Below are 19,909 nucleotides of genomic sequence, written 5' to 3' on the forward strand. Positions count from 1 at the left end.
AGCTTCCAAACCGCTCTTCAGGAAAACTATGCATTGCACTCCCGCGACAAAATTGGCTTCATGAGTGTTCCTAATGAAGTGGACAGGGAATAAACAATAAGAACAGCTAAAGAGCTGCTCTAAACATACTTTATGTGAAGAGAGACACATTGTGAATTGTACTATTAGTTTGTAAATTACACTGCTTTGAGCAAAGGCTTGTGATCTTAGACCTCTGGCTGCCAGAGAGCCACGGCTGGACTTTGTGCTTTTCATGGAACTGTTTTTTTTTATTTTATTTTGTTTTATCTGCAAACTTGTGTACAAACTTAAACAACCTTAGATAATAAATCTTTCTAAATCCATAACATCTATATGAATTTTACTGAATGTGAGAAACACGATTAAAGAAAGATTCTGAGCCAACACATGATGATTTATTACAAAGCATTGACTGGGCTGGCCAACAGGTATAACAACATTACAAAAAATAGATATAAAAGTATTTTTACAAACCAGCAAAGACCCAAAAAAAAAAAAAAATGCAGATGTGAAGAAATGGAGGAAGAACATCACTGTTGCATATAAATGTACAAAACCGATATAATTTTTTTTTTGCTGGTCATCGGCATAATTTCCAGTTCTTTTTTTTTGACCAGATCTAGACTGGATAAGCAGGAACAACCGATCTCACCACTGTTTAATTAAGGAGGTTCTGGTGCTACACAACTAGTTAGAAAGGAACGAATCAATTATAGTCACAATATATAGTGAGCAGTAATATTAATACGAACGTAGGAGTTTCTATCTGATCGGAACGACTGCGAACTTTACGCAAAGAGTCACAGGCTGGGTTGTACTGCACCAGGAGACACGTATTGCACTGAATGCCATGCGAGCATTAGTTGTGTGCTCACTATAAAGTACATGCAGCATGCAGTTATTTAAGGGTCTCAATATTCGCCTGGATAAGACATCAACTACCATCAAACATGGATAGCATTACAGACTCAAGTAGCACCAAAAGATAGTAGCAAGATGCAGTTATGTCTTATTAGAGACTTCAAAGTACCAATAGAGTTAAACAAAATATTTTTTTTTGTCTTTACACAAAAAAAGCTTTCTGCGAATTCAACTGAAAGCCTCTTCTGATAAGCAGCTGGAATCATTAACGTTCATCAAACTGTACTATTATACATTTAAAAAAAAAAAAAAAAAAAAAAAACCTTATACTTCTATTAAAGGCATTCCATATTTAGAAAATTCAGTTGCTAAGCTTACGCAAAGACCTACAGTACTGTGCAAAATTGAGACACCCCTCATTTCTTCACATTAAATTAAATGGAGATTCATTAAAGAAAAGGGAACTGATGTTTTATTGTGACAGACTGCAACGTGCCTAAAAATACAATTTGAGAACTGGTTATGCAACAATCTCAGCAGCAACCTCATTTCCCCATTTAGCATCAGCAGTATAATAATCACAGACCTGATCATCTGCACATGGTTCTCACTAGTTCATGCCTTAAGTTTGATGGATTTCTATGTTTGAATGATTTGTAGGTCGCTGTGTGGCTTAACAAACAAAAAAAATTAAGAAGAAACATCTTTGAGGAAGCCTGGAGAACTATTTTGCTCTTTGAAAGCAAAAGATGATGAAATGAGGTGTGGCTTAAGACTTTTGCACAGTACTGCATGCTGATATGAACAAAAAAAGTGAATGAAAAATGTAAACATTTCTTCTATACAATAGGTAGTTAGATAAAGTTGTCAAAAAATACATAATGAAAACAATATGGTTGAGAAACAATCTTATAATTACAGGCATAAGCATGAAAAAGGGAAAAAAAAAAAAAGGATGTCCGGTAAAAGTTATGATTTTAAGGGAATTTGACAGGACTTATTAAATAAGGTTTAATAAATATGAGTTGCAAGTACAAATGAGAAATTTATACTCATTGAACGTTCTTCTTTTTTTAAAAAGTGATGAGACGTCTGCAGAAATACAACATTGTTTGAGGAAACTGAAAGAGAGAGAGAGAGAGAGAGAGATTTGGGAACCCTACTGGAAGTGCGGTTGAAGCAGGGAACTCGTTCAAGTCTGCCTGTGGAAATGCTCTGCAGGTTTCCAGTTAGCATAGCTAGAATATACAGTAGAAAAATCAGACCTAATCAACATAAAACTCACATAATACCATGGTTAAAAACGGTCACTACCATCTCTATAGGTTAACTTTGAGGCACCACGATATCTAGCAATTAAATCTGTACAAACAGAATATTTATTTAAAAAAAATATATATATATATAAAAAAAAAAAAAAAAAAAAAAAAAAACACACTACACCTGCTGCTAATAAATCAAACGTTTTGCAAACACCGAGGGAACTGTGAAATGTCTACAGCCGAAAGCCCTGAGCCGAGATATCCTTACCCTACGCAACCAAAGTGGGGTTAGATGGTGCGAAATGCAGTGGATCACACACAAAAAAAAAAAAAAAAAAAAAAACAGAACAAAAATAAAACAAAAACCCTACACTGAACCGAATACAACAGTAAGATTTATGCATGCAGCTGTGAGAACTGGATTAGACTGAAGGGAGAGTTGCACAAGCCAGAAATACTGACGAGTTGAAAACCATGACCGACTAAACGCATTTGTTTGTTAGCCCTCGCTTAAGTCACTACATGATTCTCCTTCTCGCACCTAGACTTTTTGTGTGATAGTTCACCATGTTAGCTACGCTTGAGATACAAACTCGATATTCTGCCTGAAAATACAATTTCATAAAAACGTAAAGTCATTCCCTGTTTGATGGTTCAAAATACCAGCTGGTTACCATCAGGTTGCTTTTTTCACCATCGTTAGAATTCTGACATGTTAAAAAAATTATAAATATTCCCCTGTAAAAATCTAGCTTACTTCATTTTTTTAAAAATTGAATTTACAAGACACTAAGTGGCATTCCAACCCAATCGCTCTTAATTATACTCATGAGGAAAGGACTATGGGTAACCCTCCTCATCAACTCTTGAGTATGGAATATTCAAGTGACATCAACGTGGGCCGAGTCATTTTCCTCGGAGTTTCCCCTTCCTTGGACTCATGCTTGAGGTTTCTTCCGAGTCAGTAATGTGATCTTTGCTTTTGGACGCTAACGATGAGCCGTCTGATGTGGAAATGCTGGAAGAACTTGCACTCTCTTGTCCCCCCTTGTCTTCTGGGTGCGAGTCCAGACTGCCGCTTGTGTTTTTCCCATCGGCTTCCTCGTCAGAGCATGGTTGCCAGTCCTCCATTTCCTCACTTTCCGAGCCCTGAACGGCAATCTGAGGAACCAGAGGGACTCTCCTGACCACACAGTCCTCCATGGACTGCGAATCTGGAACCATCCACTCAGCCTTGTGTTTGGACCGAGCATCATCTGGCATGCTCGGTGTGACCGGAGTCTGTCCGGCTCTTTCATCAGGCTCGTCGAAACTCACTTCCTGTACAGCTTCCTGCTTTTTGAAGGAGTCGCGGCGTTCGGACAGGTTGAGCTTTCGCATCACCACAATCTGTCCGGCGGCGAATCCCCCGAGTCTGCCGTGATCAGAGCCATACTGGGACTCTGCCTCCGCATCGCCACTCATGTCCATCTCGCAGTAAGGCACCTCTAAAGTGTGCCGTCGTGGACCGTGGCCCTTTTTGTCTCCGTGGAAGACACCAGAGAGCTTTTCAGCAGACTGGACCCGCTTCAACAGGGGGGAGACGGGAATCTCGGTGCTGCGTGGTCGAACCCCATGGCGAACGATAGTGGGAGGAGACAGTGTTTTAACATGGTAGGAATGAAGGGTCTTGGTGATGCTGGGTAAAGGAGAGGAAGAGTGCTGAGGAGACAGGGCCTGGGGGGTGGAAGTGCAGGCCAGCGGTGACGGTGGGATGCTGCTGGTTGACTTGCGCCGACCGACTTTAGCGTAGCGCTGAGCGCCCAGTTTGGATCCCAGACCATGTAGTGAGCTCGGGCGCATTTGGACAGCTGGAGAACTTGGTGAGCTGGAGCATGGAGAGCCACTTTGGGTGACTATATCTAAAAATGGTCAAACAAACAAACGCATAACAATTAGACATCTAAAGCCAGGCGTCTTTTAACCTTTAGGTTAAGGTTTAGGGGTGGTGATTGTCGACATCAATCCCTTTTTTAAAAGTCCTTTTGTAAGTGAAATGATATCGTAGCAACTTAGAAAAAATATATACACAAATGATAGGCGGTTTTCTTTCCAAAAATATTACTGCCAAATAAATGCCTCTGTGCTTAGTGTTCCATTCACAGGCAAATTTTATGTAAATGACTCTATTCAGATGTAACTAAAAGCTAATTGCTGCTGTTGTTTTGGGGATAGGGATGCGCCTGTGTCCAAAGTGTGTACAACTGTCAACAATCGTAATAATAATGCCATTTTTTTTCTTTCTTTTTTTGCTGTGTGTGTTTAGTATTGAAAAATGAATGGCTGGAATGTGATTGTGAATTCGTGATTAAAATAAAGCTTGCACAATTTCACTTTGCAAAAGGTAGCATTTATTTTGCAAGTATATATTTGCGCTGTTGTTTTTCTAGGGTACCATTATTGATTTTGGATCGTGTGCTTTGCAAAAAATGCCACTCTTTTCCTATCAGTGCACACTTTCACTTTGCAAAGAGTAGTGTTTCGAATGAATGGCAGATGAAATGGCTTTGCAACTTTTAAAAAGCATATGCAATGCAAAATCGATAATAGTATCACAGGAAAAACAACAAAGCACAAATATATACTTCGCTGGTGAAAGCGTGTGCCGATGTGAAAGGCTTTATTTAAAAAAAAAAATCTGAGGACTTAGTTCTGTGCTCAAAACAATCTGCAAGCTTTGTTTCTAAGTAAAAACGGCTTAAGGCCATCTCTAAAAACAAAACATTCAACAACAGAATATAGGCTAAAAATACAAAAGCTGTTAGAAAGCTCACTTGCTAAAAACAAAGCAAAGCCCAAACTTGATATGCTCTATGATTATATGCTCATTATGTTCCCTAAGCTTGCATTACTTTTTAAATAGTATTGTGTTTTATTATAGGAGTCTGATGAGCTATTTAATGAATTTATAATTTATTCATCCTATTTATATCCATTCAATTAAAAGCTACTGCAGTCAGGTAAAACTGTACAGGGAAATGTAATTCAAAGCATAGATTTGTACCAGCAGCGAGGTCTGGAACCGGGCTACGGCACGGTGTGGAGGGTCCAGGGGACAGGCTGTGTGTGGGGGAGCCAGGCAAACTCTCGCTTGAGGACACGGAGTGATGGAGGCCAGAGGAGAAGCTGCGGCTGCTGTGCATTACGGTGCCCTGCTTGGACAGCTTCTTCAGGACGCTCCGCCGTCTAAGAGCAAGAAAAACACCACAGATTTATTTTCTACATCTTAAATAGTTTGCAATCCAAAAACAAATGTCTCTTAACAAATTTAAGATGTATTTCAGTGTGAAGGTTTGCAAACATATCATATACAGTAGTAAATAAACATGCTTCACAAACGATCAGAGTATATTGAAAAATTTACAGTAAAATTACTTATTTTGCACAACCCTGTGTGAGGCATATTAATAATACTAAATAGATTATTCCCAGTACCTTATTCACCCACTAATAATCAGCTCTGATGTACAGCAAGTCTGCCATTTGACTTAAACAGTGTTTTTACATGTTTCTAGACAGATCAGTGACGTGGCTGACCTCTTCAAATTATTTCAAGGTGACTAAACATTTCACAGTTCCACATTTAAAAATCAGGCAATTCAACTTTGACTCTAAGAGTGATGAGACTTATTAATAAAAGCTTCAGACCGGTCCTGGTTGTCCTTTCTCCTGCTCCTCTTGCTGCGACGGGCCATCTTGCCCTTGTGGCTCGTCTTCCGTGCCGGCCCGACTTTAATTGTTGTGTCCTCCAGAGCAATGGTCTGCAAGGCCACCTTGTTACCGCTCTGTAAAACAAATTCGATTGTTGAGCATAGTTTAAATAAACAACGTGACGGAGGAAGCAGATGCAGGAGAATCAGGCTTTGTACGAGTATCAATCGAGCTATTGTTAGCTGTTTACTGCTGGGTTCGAATGTTAATTGTCACGAGTCAGCTGGGATGCCTGATGGCAAGATAACTAGGGTAGCTGTGAGACTGGAAACAAAAAACAAACCCCAGGAGAAATAGTAATGATTTAAAATACAGTACAATAATAAAACCCACTATAATTAATTATATTAATCACAGAACTTCCACACATTATTTCACAACACCTTTAGTAGTAGCTCCATCATCTCTGTGTGCACCAGTCCTTGCACTGACTCTCCGTTTACGTGAGTGATCAGATCTCCGGCTTTCAGGCCAGCCTCATGAGCAGGACTGCCTTCTTCCACACTCTATACAAACAGGAGAGAGAGAAAGAGAGAAATTCCTTTTAGTTTTTTCTTAACATATAAGACAACTACATACGTATCGAACTCAACCACATCAATCCTGCGCCAGTTCCTGTGAGCTGCTCACCGAGACCATGTGATGGATGGTGTATACGTCGCTGTTACCGATGTAGACACGGATAGTCTGCAGGGTAAAGCCGAACTTCTTGCCTGAACTATGGATGAAGATGGGAGGACGCAGGCAGCTGAAGCTGAGAGACAGGTCTCGATTCGGGGAGGAATCTCGAGATGAGGGATTGGAAGAAATGGAGTGTGGGGAAATGGGGCTGGCTTGAAGACCTCCACTCGTGTCATCTGAATAGATGGGAAATGAACGGAAGGGTTACACCTTTACTCATGCAGTACCATGCCGTTTTTTTTTTATTAATATTTGCTTTCCTTTAATTGGTTGGAATAATATTATTAGATCGCATGCAGAGTTTCTCACCTGGAGTAATGATGAGGGACAGTGTCGAGACAGACGCAGATTTTGGCACCTTGCCTGCTGGAGAGAGATGCTGTCTGTCAGGCGTTTCTAACTGGTTGCCAAAACATCTCGGACTGCCGTGTTCCCTTGGAGACGAGTGCTTTGTTCCTGTACTGTTGCTACGCAGCCTGATTCGTCGCAGGTTGGATACAACCACCTCAGCTGCAAAGTGAGCAGGAATAAACATTTATTCATATGTCCAGGCAGGATAAAGAGCGATATACTATGAAGGACCATAATAATGGAATCCGCATCATCATCATAATCAATAATCATATTAATTACAGATTCAAGATTGCTAAAATTTACCATTTAAATAAATTCTAATATATTTATATATGAATAAAGCATTAACTCAGTTGCAACACCTTCTCACTGGTCTTGTCACGACATTGTATTAGGTTGATCTAAAATCAATCAATAATTTTTAAATTCTTTTAAAACAGAATGTAACATGATGTAACACGCTGCCCTGTACTGCAGCCCAAAGAACTTTTTGTTTTGTTTTTCGTAAATCCTAATTACAGTTTATCTATTTGTGGCCAATGTCCTGACCTTCATCATCAGTGGAGAGCGCAACACGTGGCATGGCTTCCAGGCTGTGTGTACTGCTCGCCACCAGAGGGCTTACACACCTATCCGGCTGAGAGGAGCTGGATGAGGCTCTTGGTCGCAGGCTACAAAGAAAAATGTAATACAGTTATACAACAGACACACGGACAGTCAGCTTAAGAGGACAAATATACTGTAGTTAACAAAGTTATTGGCATCCTTGGTACAATAGTGTTTTTGTACTTAATTAGTTTAATCACAATGGGTATTTATCTGAGATCAAAGTATAAAAGCAGTGAGAAACCAAACCCACCATGAGTATTAAGTTAATTACGAGGGAACAAACCACGACTTATGATTGTGTAGAATTACAGGATACAGACAAGAAAATATCAACAACCTTTATTTCTCTTGATAATCCCCTGCTACACTAAAAAACTTATCCTTGTGCTTGAATACCATCAAGGTAGAACGTTTTCTCAGTGCCAATAATCTGACTGCCTGCTACATGTCTAAAACACTGGCCTCCCAGGAACTAATTTAATATCAAAACATTCTGCCATCGTTTGCAAACAATCTGTAAGGCCAAACTATACATTAATATTTCTTAATTACTGCCCTAATATTGGATTATAAGGATTTTCAGGGGTGTAACTATGCTTGATTTATGATCATTACAATTTTTGTTTAATTTTTAGTTAGTTAGGAGCTTTTTCCACCTCCCCCATGCTGATAAATGACTAAGGGGAAATCACCTCATATTAAACGTCCAAGAAAACAGGAAGTTATGGATAATTTCAAAAGATTTACTGAAACTATCAGTTTCCCTAAACGTCAACATTTTTCAACATGTTTCTTAGAATATTAGGATGTTCCGATCACTGACACATGATTTGGTGAAATATATTTTTGGTAAGGATTTAAAATAAGTTTCCATTATTATATTATTATTATAATTAATATTAATACTGATTAACCTCATTATTAATAATAATTAACCATCTTTAACAAGGATGCCAAATCACCCTGTCTTTAGGAACACTGTAGGAACAAGATTTCCAACGGACCATGGTCGCTGTCCTGAGAGTCTCCTGGTATCCGGGGCGCCTGTGCTGCTCTGTCTGTGCATCTCTCCAGGTGAGTGGCTCTCTCGGCCGTCTGACCGGTCCTCGTGCTCTTCGCTGTGACTTCGGTCAGACGAGAAACTCAGATTGGACGGCGTGGCCAGATATTCCGTGCTGCTATATACCTACAAAGCAGGGAGCAGGAAGTGTATGAGTAACTAAACAGATGCATAAACGTTTTAAAATGAAGGTGTTTTGAAGATCTGTCTTATCTGAATAGAATATTTGAAGCCAAAAATTCCAACCTTGCTGAAACGATTCGACCAGGAGGAAAACCTTCGGATTTCAAGGGAAGACTCATCATCGTTTGTTTCATCGTCTTCGTCAGAAACCAAATGATGATAGCGATCAGATCGAGCTAGGGAACAAATGTTTAGTCTTACTTCAGACAAGAATGAAACAACAATTTTAGGCAATTTTCCAATAAAGCCATAAAATGCTTTTGTTAAACAAGATTATAAGTACTAACTAACAAACTAGATAAATATAAAAATGTGCATAAATACATGAAGAAATGAATAAATTAGCTTTTTTTTGGATGATTTAATAATGAAAAATGAGCAAGCAAAAATACAAAACTCAACAAAAATGTAATAGTAATTCTACAGTGTAAGCAATGACATGTCAAAGAAGCAATTAAAAGAAATTATGCAAACCCTTTTTTTTTGTCCTGTTGGTTAATATTTTCTAAGAAAAGCCATTTTTTGGATGCAAAAACAAAAGATATAACCCAAAATACTCACTATCAAAATAACTAGTGTCATCATCCCCTTCTAACTGTGGGATAAATTCAGCTTTTTGGCGAAGCAGCCCGTTCCAATCCAGGCCAGTAAAGAACGTGTGCTGTTTGACCTCTGTTGCTCCTCCTGCGCATATTTCACGACATAAAGAAACTGGCGTCAACTATTGAGTAATAAAGTACTATGAGAATAGACTTATTACATTTATAGAATAAGACTTTTTCCCCTCTTCTAACAACTTGGAGATTATTGTCTGAGCAGGCTAAAATTAGAAAGGAGACACTTAGGAAAGAGGTATTGTTTCTTTATGGAATATGCTCTGAATTTCTCAACTCCACAAGGGAAAATCCATCAGTCCACTGCTTTATTACCTGTCCCGAGTCGTTCAATAGGACTTTGTCTCAGTAAGCGTGTTATCAAATCCTGGGCATCCACTGGCAACGCATCATCCCCATCGGGCCAAATGATGTCATCTAAAAACATATATTCAGGTCAGCTAGTTGGCAAGTCCAAATAAACAACATTTAAAATCTATTTCAATAATGTCCCATCTTCTTACTACAAAATACAAAGTTCTCATACTGAGCATCCGAACTTACCACTGACAACCTGACCAAAGAGTTCCTCTGGTGTATCTCCAAAAAAGGGCACACACCCCACCAAAAACTCATACAGTATGATTCCCATCGCCCACCAGTCTACAGGCTTGCCATAACCCTGCCGGAGGATAACCTCTGGAGCAATGTATTCAGGCGTGCCACAAACCTAGAAAGTGAATCCATCAACAGCAAAATATTGTTATAATGACGACCAGAGATGGGCAAAGTAGACAAATCCTGTACTTTAGTAAAAGCAGAAATTCCCCAGGGCAAATATCACTCAAGTATAATTAGAAGTCTTTCATGTACTTGTACATTTAAGTAAAAGTCTTCAAGTATTATTACACGTAAAAAGATCTTCAAGTATCAAAAGTACAAGGCCTGTTTATCTTTTAGTAGCCTTTTTATAGTAACAAATAAATCTCTCTCACTTTTATTGTTATTAGGCATGTCTCAAAGGAAAGGCAATCACACAATTACGCATAGTAGTCAGCAGGTGGCAAAATTCTTGCTTTAAATACTACACACCAATGTGTTTAGGTAATGCGTAAATGCTGTGCAGAAATGCACTTTAGTAGAAGGATATTTGCTGTGCATTTAAGTGGAGTAAAAGTTTTCTCTAATGTAACTACTCAAGTAGTTTGGACACAAGTTTAGATTTTTTTCTAAAACTACGACATAACATCGCATCAGGTACAGTTTTTTTTTTTTTAATACATGAAGATCAGCTGTTCTGAACAGTTTCTAAAAGAACCACATTGTCAAGTGCTGTGTACCAGCCTCAGAAATCACCAATGAACAACCAGCACCTTGGATTAGAGACGTTATAAAGGCTTTACAGGGGATAAGTAGCACATACATCTCAATACCAACTGTTCAAAGGAGATTATTGCATATTTCGGACAAACGCCTTCAGGATTGATTTACAATGTAGAAAGAAATAATCAGGAACGATCATAAAATTAGAAGGTGTGTCTAAACTTTTGACCAGTATTGTAAATGAAATTTTTAAGTACAGTAACGTGGTAAATGTACTCAATCACCTCTGCTGATGACCCTGGTGGAATTAAGTTTTAAACGCCGTCTCAAGTACATAATTCAGTATTCAGGTTGAAAGTGTTAAAAAATGAGAATTTAAATTCTGAACTGAAAAACATGGGGTGGGGTGTTTTCCAAAATGGAGGGAATTATTTTTTTTTTTCCCAAAGAGATTGATAAAAGTGGCATCAATACAATACTGCAGAAATAAAATGCATCCCCTATTACCTGCTTGTCGATGAACTCCCTGGTGTCTTTCTCAATATGGCCTTCATAGAGATTCGTCGTCATGTTCATTAGCCCGACCTTAGACAGGCCAAAATCCGTCAGCTTAATGTGCCCCATTGAGGTTATCAACAGGCTGCATGGATGGGTAAGACACCGGATTTAAACCATTTGAACAAGTTATTACACTTGCATACAATATTATATTATAAATAAATTCAAATCCTTAGTTCATACTTGTCAGGTTTGAGATCTCTGTGCACTATGCCATAGCTGTGAAGGTATTCCAGTGCTAGAACCGTCTCCGCAAAGTACAGTCTGGTCATGTCAACAGGCAGGGGGCCCATGTTTTTGAGCAGATTTGCACAGTCACCGCCTGTTCAACACAATAAAAAAAAAAGAATTATAACAGTTTCAAACTAAAATGTCTGGAACGTTATGCAAATGATCATGCATTAACTTTACCTTCCACGTACTCCATGACCATGCAGAGGTGTCTACGGGTCTCAAAAGAGCAGAACATACTGACGACAAAAGGGTTCTCTGCAAACGTTAGGATGTCCCTCTCTACAAACACCTGCTGGATCTGGTTCCTCATTATCAGGTTCTGCCGGTTGATCTTTTTCATTGCAAACCGTTGCCGGGTTTCTTTGTGCCTCACCAGATATACGGCTCTGTAAAAAGAAATTAATGTATGATATCCTGTGATGAGGCAGCATCTACAGCTACGATATCCCCAGTTTAGGAAGAATCCTCATCGGTGTACAGTTATTTATCATTTTAATTATGACTGGTTAACAAACATTACACTGCACAAGTAATGCATCTAAGATATTTACTATTTCTCTCAGGATGGTCTGCTGTTTTATTCTTGTCATTATGTTTTTGGACTTCTTTCATATCCTTGACGATGGAGCACGATGTTAAATGACATATCTGAATTGACCTGAATTCCATTCCAGGAGAATGTTCGTAAATCGGATTCGCTCATAAGTTGGATTTGTTCGTAACTCCGGAAGACATTGGGAAAGGACAACGCTTCATGGTGTTTACTGCGCGCTTGAAAGGATGCCATTTCGTCTCAGAGCTGTGGAGAACTGTAAACTCTGTCTTTGTAAGGATTTTCCGAAATTAGGATTTTTCACCATCAGGACAGCTTTATAGAAAAGATTTTTTTTTTTTTATCATCTTGCTTCTGGACTGATTCATTGTAACCAGTGAGGACGACTTCTTTCTCCCGCACCCCCACACTAACAATATACCGGACTTTTTTGTACATTCACTCACACACTGAAAATATTGTATATAATTGTAAACATTAGTATTTGGGGCACTGCAGTGTCTATTCTTGCACAACACATGAGAGCCACTTCTGCGATTTGTTCGCATCTTTGAATGTTCGTAAATCGGCGGTCCGTTAGCATGTGCAGAATTTCATAACTTGAAAGCTCATGTCACTACAGTCCAGTCGGTAAATATGAGAATAACCGATTATAACCCGATACGATATTAACGTGCTTATTAGGTGCCGATTTAATTATTCTGTCAGTGCCCCGATTTTATAAATTCCTGACTTATTATATTTGTTCGAATTTTGTTCGAATTTTAAAAGCTTGAACGTGTATAAAAAAAAATTTAAAAAAAAGGTAAGCCATAGCTCAAAACCTTTATACTTAAATTTATTTAACAGCTTCACAATCGAACTAAGTAACATATGTTATTAAATGTAGCCTATTCCGTATTAATGGATTTATTACTTAACATTCGTTTTCTTACTTAAAAACTGAGGGTAGCATTTAAACAAAAAATAAATGAATACAAGAGTTTAACATTTAGTTACACACAGAGCGACATTTTACTGAGCAGAATGCATCTATATTTAACACATGCAACAACTGCAAAAAAAAAAAAAGGGTTTCTGTTGCCACTTAGAAGCTCGGGCACGAAATTGGTCATGTTCGGTCGTTCAGTCATGGCTGATCAGGCTGACAAATGGCCAATTCTGATTACTGGCTAATCGACCAGTTACTTAAATTTGTAAATAAAAGAACAGCGACTCACAATTGAATTAATCCCCCACCCCCAATCTCCACTTGTCTGTGACTTGTTTAGACCAAATTTTTGGTTGCAATAATTTTCATTCAAGTTTAATTGCTATGCATTTATTCTTTTATCTAAACATAATATGGCTAAAGTTTGCGATAATGATAAAAAGGCTGCACTATGTGGATTTTTAACGAAAAATGTGACAAAAATACTTTCCCCCAAACAACCCAAATAATTCAGCAAAGTAAATATTAATCTAATTAAATATTTGACAGGAGGTTTGTTTAAGTGCTAAATTAAACCTGATGAACATTAATGCTAGTGCTTTAATCTGCTTACCCGTAGGCTCCGTTACTGATCAGCTTTATGGTTTCAAAGTCACTCTCCAGTGGTTTCCTTCGAGGCGGGGTGAGCACAGACTTGTGCAGCTGAAAGTTAAAACAGCAACATGGAAACTTTTTTTTTTTTTAAATGGTCCAACAGCCCAGCTAGACCAGATTATATTTAATCTGTGCAATGAAACGCAATTCTCACTGGATTAACTTACATCATGCTCCTCTGTGTCCGCGTTAAGGGAGGGCCCAGTATCATAGTTTTCCTCTAGCTGACTCACTTCCACCAAAAGGAAAAACCAAACATAATTAGGAACAGCACACATGTACTTACACACATTTTATATATATATATATATATATATATATATATATATATATATATATATATATATATATATATATATATGTGTGTGTGTGTGTGTGTGTGTGTGTGTGTGTGTGTGTGTGTGTGTATGCATGCATGCATGCATGCATGTATGTATGTATGTAAGTAGATTTAATACCATCTAAGGGATCTCGATTGAGGCCCAGCTGACTGATGATGTAACGTGGAATGTCGGTTTTGATGCCTCGGCCGACTTTAGCGTGACCCTCTGCTGCCTCTAGCAAGTGATAAAACCCTTCAGGGTCGAACTCCTGTTAATTCCAGACATTATGATAAGCATAACAAGAAAACATCTCCGTTCTCTCTAAACTTCATTGAGGTTTTGTGCTTTTACCAGACATTCCAGCAGCCGTGCAGGGCGCGATATGATGATGAGAATCTTCTTTACCAGCTGGGTGATGACTGTGACCTCCTCACTCTCGGAACGCTCCAGCGCCTAAGAGCACAAAAATTATTTGTTAATACACAACACCGGACAAAAGATTTAACACAAAACAAGCATCTATTGTATAAGAGGTATATTTAACATGCGCCATTTTGCATGCTTTGGAATTATTTAACCCCCTATATGTTTGTTCTGCAAGTTAATTATAACACAGAAAGTTAGTCATGAAGGTTTAGAAGATGACATAACCACGAATAATTTACAACAAGATGATAAGTATGAGTCAACAGCTAGAAAGTTGTAACAGAGCACAGACTTTGGTAACAGGCTGCACACAGAACCTCTTTAACACGGAGTATTCCATCAAAACAACAAGCAATTTCCTCCAAACACATTTCAGCCGGTGATTCATATTTCTTCTTTTCATCTTTCATACACGGACGGAAGCTATAGATTTTGTACGTCGTCATATTTTCACTCATTAATGACATCAGATCCTGTAATTATTGCTGTTCAATGAACAATCCGCTCCTGTCCTGTCTATACAGAAATACATACAGTGAGATCACAGGCTTAATAATAATGATCTTTAATTTATATCGCCATTTTCTTACTCCCACACTTGCAATGCTATTTCAGACAACACAAATGAGCTGAATCAACATAATGTGTCATAGCATAAAGCGCAAAAAAAATAAATTCACCGTCATCTCTTATTTGCCGAGTGTAATGACCCAAATCGACTCCACATTGGCATTTATTACACTTCGCAAGATGTGTCGTATGACTTTAAAGAATGCAACACAAACAAACAGGCAGAAGGCGATACAAAGAAATTAGTTTTTAGAAGAAGAAAAAAAATACAGAGCCTATATACTTGAGGCAGAGACTGCAGGATGTGGGAAACACTTTAATAAGCTTAGCTCTGTGCAGAATGTCCACAGCAGCCCTGCAATCTGACAGCGAGCGATGAGTCCTGCCTGGGGCTGTCTACACACTACAAAGAAGGTGGGGGTTGCTATGGAAACTAAGGCTCTCTAAGAGCATGGAAGATTCTCTAGCCTTGAGAGGGGGGGATCCGCATTTTTAACCCTAAGCCATGAAGTTAGGATGACACACACACAAAGAGGGAAATTCCCTCCCGGATATCAGTGATCCCTGGGCCCTTCAAACGAATGACGTCGTTGTGTGAGATAATGATTGTTGGAGGTGTCATTTAAGAAGTTGCTTTTATTTTACTGAACCCTGTTGTTCTCTTTAAGAGACAATAAAAATTGCAGGAAGTGGTGCAGGGCAGAAAGAGTAAAATGAGATGGAGATGAGATAAGACGCCACATGCACTTTTGTCACGCTGGTGACAGGCACAGCGTGGCTCAGCGTGATGTTAGCTCTCTCTGAGACAGAACAGGGTTTGTTCTGCAAGCTTGTGCCTGGTACTGAGAGAAACTGCGCAGCAGCAAGCCTCAAAGATCACCATCAAATCAGCTAGCAGCTTGTGCTACAGATGAGCAACGAACAGTTTGCTGTTGTCGTCAAAGACCCGATTAAACAAGCAGTATGACAAATCCATCTTTATTATTTTTGTTAAAAAAAAAAAAAAAAAAGGCTTTCATTTCAGTGTTTATCTGTAGCTCATCAAATATCTTTAAGAACTTTTTAGCACAAATTATTTAAGTGTTAAATTTTTACATGGGTCATTAACTGTCACTCTGACAACATGTGCTGTAAGGATGGAGGTCTAAAAACTGGTTTAAGAATCGCTATTAAGTCCAGTAGGTATTATGCATCATATGTACCGACCGATTATATGTAAAAGAAAATGGATGCAAAAACATTTTTCATATTTATGTTATTTATTGATATTCATTAAATAACTCAAAATCTTTTCAAAGATCAGCGTAGTGAGCATTATCCGGGCTCTCAGTTTGGACTTAAGTGGCGCATGACCACCTATAAGGAAAATACCACAGGCATGTGTATGTAGACGAACTGTTTTTTTTGTTTTTTGTTTATTTATTTATTTCTTTAGTGTTTCAATGAACAAGGAATGGGGATCCCTGGGGACGACCTGATATATCACATCATGATACCCAAGTGCTGATTCGATTTGTGATGTTGTACATATCCTGATTCGATATTAATATTTTGTCATATTTCGTTACCGTTTTAAACAAACTGAGACGAACCGTGAATAGTTTACAGCATGCGGCCTGCAGGATTATAGAGGAACAGCACTATTTTCCTAGCTCAAATGCAAATAAAGAAAGAAGAAAAAAAACGATTTTGTATTCTTTTAAGCGATAAATAAACTAGCACATCAAAGAACCACGATAAATGACTAAATTGATTTTTTTCCTCATCTATGGTTAGAACATTAGGTGGCTCAAACGGATCAGGTGGTCGGCGGTTCAAGTCCCAGCACCGCCAAACTTCCACTGTTGAAGGCACTAAACCCTATTTGCTCCAGGGGGCGCTGTATCCTGGCTGCCCCTGCCCATTGATCCCACCTTTCTAACCAGGAATTATGAAAAAATAAAAATAAAAAATAATAATAATAATAATAATAATAATAATGTCACTATGCTGTAAGGTACATGTGATAAAGAACTGAACCTTAATCTTTATATTAAAGCTTTTTTTTTTAAATCTATATATTCTTGATAGAATTCAGTGACTGTCATTCATCAAAACACCCCATACTGAAGTCTGTATTTAAGAAGAGGAACATGCAGTTGGTTTCATGTCGCACCTCATGTAGCAGCTTGTCAAGATTCTCCTGCAGCTCTAGGAAGTAGAGGGAGGTGATCAGGCCTTTCTGTGACTTGTCCAGACAGTCCCTAGCGAGCTCCACCAGCTGGTGCTGGATGAAACCCAGCACTCCATCTCCCAGAGGTAAAGTGCTGTCGGCAGAACAGTGTGTGATGATGTCCAGCAAGCGCTCCTCCATCTGCGCCGTCGCCTGGACACAAGAGCTCAGCGTTAGCCTACCTGACGCATACTGATAATCAGTGTGAAGTGAAAAAACTAAATAAATAAATAAAACAAGTGCTTATATAAAGAGTACGTTTGGATTATGAATACATGTCTAAGGAAGGCATTTTGCCCCATAAAGGGAAAACTTAACATGTTACATAATCCGTAACTCTGCTCAGGAAGTATACCTTAGGAAACCTCTCCTTGTAAACATGATTCATCATCACAGTTTCGCTGTCAAAGGAGCCACTGGTTCGTCCAGGACTGGAACAGAAAGAAAAAAAAAAAAGAAAAAAATGAAAGAATTTCCTGATTAATAATTTAGTTAATTAGTTTTGCATTACGGTTACCAAAGAATAATAGCTAAACCATGAGGAAAAACATTACAATTTAATTTCTTAATGACCTGAGTGCAGTCTTTGCTATCATTACCCATGAGTAGGCTGTGTAAGGAAGGTGTACATTACGAGCAGTACGCTGTGTGTGGGAGAGAAGCTGATCTACTGAATCCTTAAGCATATAAGCTAGGCTAGGAAAGCCAAGAGTGCAACAGTAACACGACAAACAAAAAATAAGGCAATTTGGCAGTCTTATTTGCGCAAACAGGTTAACGTGCGTGATTTAATGCCTCTTATTAAAAACACAACAAACCAATCCAGATTAAAGTCATACATAATGAGGAGGGACACACTGGTTGGTGGCATTACCTAAGACTACGGGAGCGGGGGCGTATAAAAGAAGAGCTTCGCCCATCCTCATCGGTCATGCTCTCCGAGCTACGGAAGTGTCGGAACAGGAAGTGGAGCTCGTCTTGCGTGGGTTGGTATGGAAGCTGGTGCAAGCGTTCTTGGGAAGAGGAGGACGACTGTAACAGAATGCAGCGAGACAGGAGTGTTTTTGTTTTGTTGTGTTTTAGAAGAAAACACTACCCGTAGCAGTTTCAATGCAGGAAGAGCACAGCTCACACACACACACAGTCACCACAAACAAACAGCATTTACCACCAAGTTCCTACTCATATCACATTGTACTGAATAACCAACTGTAAAAACTAGCTTTATTATCAAGGATTAGTTTAATTACTCAACATCTGAATGAACTACAGAGATGAGAGCACTGCTCATTTTAATTTTGAAGGAAGAAGACCATATAAAAATGCTTGTTATATAAAAAAAAATTAAGGCAATTAATTTCTCACTTGGCTGCTTGCAGCAACCCAGTGTTTGTATCTATATTGCTTTTGAAAGCATTCGACAGATGAACAACCAGCAACATTTTAACCACCTTGCAGTCACCTCCTAACAGATTCGAAAGTAAAATAGGTGTTGGTGCTTGTGGAAACATAAACAACCATAAAAATAGACTATGCTTTAACTGATATGTGTTGTGATGTGCCCCAGATTTTATGTTAAGGCTGACGACACTTACAGAGACGGTGGAGCTTGGTGGATTGGTCCCATAGCCAGATGATGGAAGAGATGCCAGTGACCATCTTCTACCTTCCGCCCTAAAAGAACAACAACAAAAGTTATCATAAATCAGCCCATCTTCACAATTATATTTCTCTCTTACGTACCATTTAACAATCACAGACCGACAGACAGGCAAAAATCATGCAAACTTGTGCTTGTGATTTCAGGAAGTCTGCAGAATATGAATGACATTCACTCCAATTAAAAACTTAGCCTGTGCTAACATGGTTTTAAGGGAGTCAAGGAAATGAGGAGCATGGAGGATGTTCTTTAAGTAAAGCAAGGGAGGTAAAGGTTTGAGAAAAGTGAGATCTGCTACCTGTCAGTTCGAGCCAGGTGGCTAAAAAGACATAGAAAGAGGTGAAGAAAGAGAACCATCAGCATTACACATCATGCACAGAACAGATGCACAGATTACTGTTTGCTGTAATGGGGGAAAAAGAACACATGGTTTGTCTACAAGCTCCATAAATAAAACATTAGAGCTATTACTCACCTGCGGGCAAAAGGAAAGTTGAGGGAGGCGATGGCTGACACATTTCTCGGGCTGTCTAAAGGACTGCTGGCAGCTGGAGAGAGACCATTCCCACATAAGGAAAACACAAAAAGAAGTGTTTTTTGAAGACATGCTTTTGTGCTGCACCCATAAATACTAAGCCGCACCCATGTACCAATCAAACTAGGACTTTTGATGAATTTCTGGTGAATTTAATTCAATTCAATTTTATTTGTATAGCGCTTTTAACAATTGTCATTGTCGCAAAGCAGCTTTACACAATCAAAATCATTTAAGTCTGTATGGAATGTAAGTGTGCATGGATCAAGATGAGCACTGTCTCTGGTAAGCAAGCCGCGGGCGACAGGTAAATGAAGCCATAAAACCAATTGACATTTACAGAAGACTTATTACAGTACAGTGATAAGACTCTTAGCTAAAATTAAATATTTGAATGAATGGCGATCCTGACCGATGTAGCTCGGAGCCCACTGCAGTCCCTTCCGTCAACAAGTGGAACGCCTGATCCTTAAAACTTGTTGACAACATGCTGAAGAGACACATCTGTCTTTGGGAACTGTACACACAATCAGTCACCAACACCACATTACAGGAA

General features: G+C 38.8%; 1 protein-coding gene across 5 annotated transcripts in view; it reads right to left on the reverse strand.

The window, feature by feature from the left end:
* Positions 1-2,305: 2,305 nt before the first annotated feature.
* Positions 2,306-19,909, reverse strand: part of mast3b (microtubule associated serine/threonine kinase 3b) — a 34,260-nt gene continuing 16,656 nt past the window's right edge. For 3 of the 5 annotated variants that reach the window (XM_053512670.1, XM_053512669.1, XM_053512672.1), the window contains 25 exons: positions 19,294-19,366; positions 19,117-19,137; positions 18,754-18,832; positions 18,033-18,190; positions 17,514-17,589; positions 17,102-17,311; positions 14,302-14,403; positions 14,086-14,218; positions 13,795-13,862; positions 13,587-13,675; positions 11,667-11,875; positions 11,439-11,577; positions 11,205-11,337; positions 9,939-10,104; positions 9,711-9,812; positions 9,343-9,465; positions 8,845-8,957; positions 8,543-8,724; positions 7,479-7,600; positions 6,885-7,085; positions 6,525-6,751; positions 6,278-6,400; positions 5,832-5,968; positions 5,188-5,369; positions 2,306-4,045 (listed from right to left, as the gene is read on the reverse strand). In XM_053512670.1, the coding sequence (XP_053368645.1) occupies positions 3,051-4,045; positions 5,188-5,369; positions 5,832-5,968; positions 6,278-6,400; positions 6,525-6,751; positions 6,885-7,085; positions 7,479-7,600; positions 8,543-8,724; positions 8,845-8,957; positions 9,343-9,465; positions 9,711-9,812; positions 9,939-10,104; positions 11,205-11,337; positions 11,439-11,577; positions 11,667-11,875; positions 13,587-13,675; positions 13,795-13,862; positions 14,086-14,218; positions 14,302-14,403; positions 17,102-17,311; positions 17,514-17,589; positions 18,033-18,190; positions 18,754-18,832; positions 19,117-19,137; positions 19,294-19,366 (4,163 nt within the window). In that variant the 3' untranslated portion in view covers positions 2,306-3,050. The remainder of the gene's footprint in view (positions 4,046-5,187; positions 5,370-5,831; positions 5,969-6,277; positions 6,401-6,524; positions 6,752-6,884; positions 7,086-7,478; positions 7,601-8,542; positions 8,725-8,844; positions 8,958-9,342; positions 9,466-9,710; positions 9,813-9,938; positions 10,105-11,204; positions 11,338-11,438; positions 11,578-11,666; positions 11,876-13,586; positions 13,676-13,794; positions 13,863-14,085; positions 14,219-14,301; positions 14,404-17,101; positions 17,312-17,513; positions 17,590-18,032; positions 18,191-18,753; positions 18,833-19,116; positions 19,138-19,293; positions 19,367-19,909) is intronic. The other 2 variants (XM_053512671.1, XM_053512673.1) reach the window with 1 other exon arrangement.

This window comes from Clarias gariepinus, chromosome 15, assembly GCF_024256425.1.
Source record: "Clarias gariepinus isolate MV-2021 ecotype Netherlands chromosome 15, CGAR_prim_01v2, whole genome shotgun sequence".
Classification (NCBI taxonomy): domain Eukaryota; kingdom Metazoa; phylum Chordata; class Actinopteri; order Siluriformes; family Clariidae; genus Clarias; species Clarias gariepinus.